We start from the raw sequence: 6,112 nt of genomic DNA, 5'->3' as shown, positions 1-6,112 counted from the left end.
GGCACCCCAGGGTGTTAGGGAAACCCTGGGAGCGTGTTGGGCTGTCACATGATGGGAGCAGAGGGGGGGCATTCTGGCCACAGTGGGAGGGGCCAGATATGCAAATCGCCCTGTCTTGGATACACACACAGCTCCGAGCCCCAACAGCCCCTCTGAGAGATGCACTACTACTCCAAATAGGTTTTAAGGGACGTGTCATAATTGCGCTGGCTGGTGTGGCTCAATGGATAGAGCACCGGCCTGTGGACTGAAGGGTCCCAGGTTCGGTTCTGGTAAACTGCACATGTCCAGGTTGCGGGCTTGATCCCCAGTAAGGGGGTGTGCAGGAGGCAGCCGATCAATCATACTCTCTCATCATTGATGTTTCTATCTCTCTCCCCGTCTCCCTTCCTCTCTGAAATCAATAACACACACACACACACACACACACACATACAAAGTGTCGTTATCAACACTTATCCTAGGTTAATTTGCATTTCTTATTCTTTGAACAGCAATCTGGGAAATCTTTCCACATACAGAAAAACGACCAAGGATTAATGTTACTCACAATCGTGACCTACACTTTATATCATCATTTGGCTGCAAACATTGTGACAATGAGGAACTGGTGCTGGCGGGCTGTGACTGCAGCGCACTTACACTTTCCTCAGATAACGCGGCGGCTGTGGCCATTCGCTGGGCTTCCCCGGAGGAACTGCCGACAGCACAGCAAAGGCCAGCAAACACACTGTTTGGAATCAGACACGTTCATGCATCTTTTTACTGCCTCTCCTCAAGCTGTGAGTGCGAGGCTGGCTCTTTCTTTCTTCTTTCCTTTTTTTTTTTTTTTTTTGACAGCAAAGGACAGAATCAATAATTCATTCAAAAAAAAATAAAAAGAATCCTCTTACTTTAAAAAATAGATACTAAAATAATTGTGGATGAAATGACACATGTGAGCCTGGCAGGGTTGCTCAGTGGTTGAGCGTCGACCTATGAACCAGGAGGTCACGGTTCGATTCCCAGTCAGGGCACAGGCCCGGGTTGCAGGCTCCATCCCCAGGTGGGGGCCTGCAGGAGGCAGCCGATCCATGATTCTCTCTCATTATTGATGTTTCTATCTCTCTCTTCCTCTTCCTTCCTCTCTGAAATCAATAAAAATACATTCTTTAAAACACTACTCATTAAAAGTCTCCGCGCTGCTTATCACCGGGCAAAGCGATGTGAAAAGACACCCTTTCCATCATCTCCTGCCCCCGAAATGCAAGGCCCGCAGGTGGACCAAGCGATGGCTCTAGAAGGTGGAACAGCAAGGCTTCCCACCCAGCTGCTCCCTGCAGGGAAGCCCAGACCGACTAGACACACACAGGACCGTCCCCCCAACACACGCAATCCTGGGGTGCTGCTTGGGGTGCTGCTGGGAACCAGTGTGCGCGGCCGCGTGGACTTACGTGATGGCGACGTTGCTCCCGTCGATGACGATGTGCTTCAGGTCCGTCCTCCCCGGCTCGTTCTTCAGCTCCAGCTTGTAGGGCACCTTCAGGGTGTCTCGGAACCTCTGCACCCCCGTCACGGAGGAGTCGATGTGATCGGAGAACCCGGCCGAGAGCCCCAGCGGGGGCAGCGGCGTGGCCGGGAGGGGCTGGCAGTTCGGCCTGGACTGCGGGGAGCCGAGGCAGCCGGCCCGGCTCTCACAGGCCGACTTGAGATGGTTGGGGAGCAGGGCCTCTCCGTGCGGCTGCACCCCATTCTCGGGGAAAACCGGAATCCTGGGCTGGTGACCTGACACTCCCCTCGAAACAAAACTGGGGCTGGAGGGGGCGACGGAGGGGGCAAAGCCATCGATTTCCAGGTCCATGTTCCCGCCGTAGTTGGGGTGCGGCCCCCAGGGCTCCGGCCTCTGCTCCATCGGCCCTGTTTTGTAAGCGTTCATTCTGCAGTTTGAGGTACACGGTTTTGATTCCACTTTGAACGGTAGCGGAGAAAATTTCTTCACCGTATTTTGCTGTGCGTGAGCTTGCACTTTCTTTGGGGTGGAATCCACGGTGAACTCGTTGGTGCTGCTACAAACTCCCTTGTGTTTGGCTCTGCTGGTCTCGGGCGCAGACTCCCGCTCCTCCTGGCTCCGCCGGTTCTCCTTCTCGATTTCCTCCAGCAGCAGCAGGGGCTCGGCGGTCGGCCCGTACTCCCGGATGACCTTCTCCACGATATCCTGCGAGTAGCCCATGGTCTTGAAGAAGTTCACCAGGATGTTGTGCTCCATCTCCTCGGTGGTGTCTTTCCCGTCTGGGCTTAACCCGTCCGGCTCGCCGGGCGCCTCGGACAGGTCGGCGAGGACAGCTGCAGCGGCCGGCTTCGCGTCCGGCGCCGGCTCGGCCCCCTCCACGCTTTCCAGGGAAAACTGCTTCTTGGTGTGCCGCTCCTCGGAGTCGGAGGACCGCCTCTTGTGGCAAGCCCTGCCCCGGCCCGGCTCGTCCTCGGGGGCCAGGCCGTTGACGGGAGGGAAGAGCGCGTCTTGGGCGCTAGAGAACACGGAGTCCATTTGTTTCGTGAGCTCGGAAACGGGGGTCCCGGCCCCGCTTCTCGCCTCCTCCCGCAGAGCCGCCCCGTCCACGCTCAGCCCCGTGGCCGCGCTGGGTGCGCCCGCCGTCGGTTCAGGCTCTCGGACCTCAATGACGTCATCGTCTCCCGCCTCAAACAGGGTGTCCTCCCCCAGCGTGAGCGCCAGCAGCTCCTTCTTCAGGGGCGTGGGCAGGATCAGCAAGTCCATGGTGTAGTTGTCGGCGCGCGCCTCCACCACCTGCCGGAACTCCCTCTTCACCTCCGACTCCTTCTGGCAGCCGGGCAGGCTCTCGCGGCTCTCGAAGAGCTTCACGAACTGCTGGACGTGGCTGCGGGCCATGACCACGGCCTCGGCGCTGCCGCGGATGCCCAGCAGCCCCACGTCCAGCACGCAGAGGTCGGCGCAGGTGTCCTGGATCAGGCTCTTGAGGAACAGGCCCTGCGCGCCCACGAAGATGCAGTGCATGGCCTTGGGGTAGTGCTCGCGCTCCTCCAGCTCCGGCTCGCAGACGCCCTTGATGTACTCCTGCAAGAGAGGAGAGGGTCAGCTCACAGCCGCTCCTCCGCACACCGACGGGCGGCACGGGGCCACAGAGGCCGGGCCGTGCACAAGGGGAAAGCAGGCCCATACCTGGGGACAGGGCGTGATTCAAACAAAGGGTTTAAAGTAAACAACCAATAGTAACTATGTATGGTATCAAGGGGACTGAAAGTATCGGATGGGGGTCACTTTGTAAAATATATGCTGAGCACCTGAAGCTAATACAAAATCACAAATGTCAACGGTAATTGAAAAATAAAAATTTTTTTAAATATCCAAAAAACAAACAAAATAATAATGAAAACAAATGTTAGACACAGACAGCGCACGTATAATGTTCTCCTGGTGTCCTCTCCACCCCACTTTGGCCACTCCAGCATAAACTGAGGCAACAGCCCGGCCGCGTGGCTCAGTGGTTGAGCGTCGACCTAGGAACCAGGAGGTCAGGGTTCAATTCCTGGTCAGGGCACAGGCCCGGGTTGCGGGCTCCATCCCCAGTAGGGGGTGTGCAGGAGGCAGCCAATCCAGGATTCTCTCTCATCATTGATGTTTCTCTCTCTTACTCCCTCTCCCTTCCTCTCTGAAACCAATAAAAATATATATTTTTTAAAAGAAATAGCAGATTGTTTAATATTTAGGTAAGCATCTGAACAAGAAGCTAAAACCAGTAAAGTGTAGTTGCCCCTAGAGGTTGGGGGGCAGCAGCGAAACTGCTGCTCCGACTACAGAAACCCGGGAGCCACCTGCCGCTCGCTTGCACCCGGGGACCACCTTCTAATTTTAACAAGAAGTGAGCGAGGAGACCACGGCATTCCCGATGCCGCCGCGGTGACAGCTGGGCCCCGACCTCAAGTTCTGCCCATTCTTGTTTGAGGTGAGGAACCCCGGCTGCTATGAAATACCGGGGGATGCATCTCTGAGACAATTATTTTCTACTATTTCTGTTGCTTTTCTGGATGAGTGTCATTGAAGAGTATTCTGCAAGAAGATCTGTCCAAAGACTAGTACATCCGTAGCTAATTAACTATACAGTCTAGGACACCCTCGATCCTACACAACCACAGAAAACGTCACATTAAACTGGATGCTGAGGCAGACAGGTAACTGCACAGATGAGTGGAAAACCCCGACTTTGAGTTTTAAAAAAAAAGACTTTATTTTTTAAAGCAGCTTTAGGTTCAGGGCAGAACTGAGCAGGTACAGAGATTTCCCACATGATCATCGCAGAAGTCCCCGTTTCTGTCACCTTAAGTCAATGTTCTACCTTTGAACCCACAGAAAATACCCTGAAACCGTCGATCGGATCTGTTATTGACAAACACTTTACGTGGCTTCTACAGTCCTTTCCAGCAAGTGATGCTCTCTGGGATGCATCCCGATACATACTATTTAGATTATTGTCTTTCGGAGAAAAAATAGTCAAGTTAATGCTGGATCCCTAAGAGCCATGGCTGTGGGGGGCAGGCACAGGGGGGCTGGCAGAGAAACCCATGCAGCGGAGCTGTCTGGCGTCGCCCCCGGCAACCAAGACCGTGGCTGCAATGCCAGCTGCAGAGTTGTTGTGTCTGTCTGTGTGTGTGTGTGTGTGTGTGTGTGTGTGTGTGTTTAATACATTTTTATTGACTTTGTTTTTAGAGAGAGGAGGGGAGAGAGACAGAAACATCAGTGAGAGAGGGACACCACTGATTGGCTGCCTGCTGCATGGCCCCGACTGGGGATCGAGCCTGCAAACGAGGTACGTGCCCTCGACCTGAACCGAACCTGGGGCCCTGAAGTCTGCAGGCTGGCGCTCTAACCACTGAGCACACCGGCCAGGGCCAACCGACTTAGTTTGTTTTTTTTTAAAGATACTTTTATTATTTCAGAGAGGAAGGGAGAGGGAGAGATAGAAACATCAATGATGAGAGAGAATCATTGATCGGCTGCCTCCTGCACGCCCCCCACTGGGGATCGAGCATGCAACCTGGGCATGTGCCCTGACTGGAATTGAGCCTGGGACCCCTCAGTCCGCAGGCTGACGCTCTATCCACTGAGCCACACCAGCTAGGGCGAACAGCATAGTTTTGAGGAGTTGTATGTGTGCGTGCACGCGCGCATGCCCCAAAAGACATGAGTAATTTGTCCCTTCAGAATTACTCAATTTTTTTCATTAATAATTGACTCTTGAGAATTACTAAGTAACAACAATTGATTTTTATACTCAAGTTCAGAGGTGAGCAATAAAGTATACAGTATTATTCCAATCTAGGAGACGTCTGGCCGTCACGTGGATGGATGAGAAAGATTCTGTGGACCCAAATAGCCATCATCTGCATTTGGCTGCATTTGCTATCTGAACATTTGAATGTTAGTCAAAAACTGTCTCCCCATCCTGCAATATTCATATCGTGTTTTAAAAAACCTTTATTGTTGCCCTAACCGGTTTGGCTCAGTGGATAGAGCATTGGCCTGCGGACTGAAGGGTCCCGGGTTCGGTTCCAGTCAAAGGCATGTACCTTGGTTGCGGGCACATCCCCAGTTGGGGGTGTGCAGGAGGCAGCTGATCGATGTTTCTCTCTGATCGATGTTTCTAACTCTCTGTCCCTCTCCCTTCCTCTCTGTAAAAATCAATAAAATATATTAAATAAATAAAAAATAAAAATCCTTATTGTTGAAAGTGTTACATATGCCCCCTTCCCCCACTGACCTCTTCTAGCCCTCCCACCCTCCACCCAGGCTCTCACCGCCCTACTATCTGTGTCCATGGGTTATTGTTGTTTTTTAAATTGATTTTAGAAAGAGAAAGGGAGGGAGGGAGGGAGAGAGAGAAACATCAATGTGAGAGAAACATTGATCGGTTGCCTCCCATCAGGGACTGAACCCGAAACCTGGGCATGTGCCCCGGCCGGGAGCGGAGCCCACCACCGTTCCCTGTATGAGATGATGCTCCACCCACTGAGCCACACCAGCCAGGGCTTCCTGTTGTTTACATTACTCAGGCGTTTAAGAAAAAAGGGGGGGGGGCATATAACACATATCACAGCCTCC

At 53.2% G+C, this 6,112-nt stretch overlaps 1 protein-coding gene across 1 annotated transcript; it reads right to left on the bottom strand.

The window, feature by feature from the left end:
• Nucleotides 1–440: 440 nt before the first annotated feature.
• LOC102437590 (NEDD4-binding protein 1) lies at nucleotides 441–3,079 on the bottom strand (the record flags this gene model as incomplete). The annotated part of the gene is made up of 2 exons (XM_006109079.3): nucleotides 441–730; nucleotides 1,434–3,079. Coding segments are annotated over 2 exons (1,830 nt in total), but the record flags the coding sequence as incomplete, so codon positions are not given.
• Nucleotides 3,080–6,112: the final 3,033 nt, after the last annotated feature.

The sequence above is a fragment of the Myotis lucifugus genome, unplaced genomic scaffold (assembly GCF_000147115.1).
Source record: "Myotis lucifugus unplaced genomic scaffold, Myoluc2.0 scaffold_5593, whole genome shotgun sequence".
NCBI classification, from domain to species: Eukaryota; Metazoa; Chordata; class Mammalia; order Chiroptera; family Vespertilionidae; genus Myotis; species Myotis lucifugus.
Note: the sequence above shows the minus strand (reverse complement) of the source record. Positions and strands in the feature narration are given on the sequence as shown.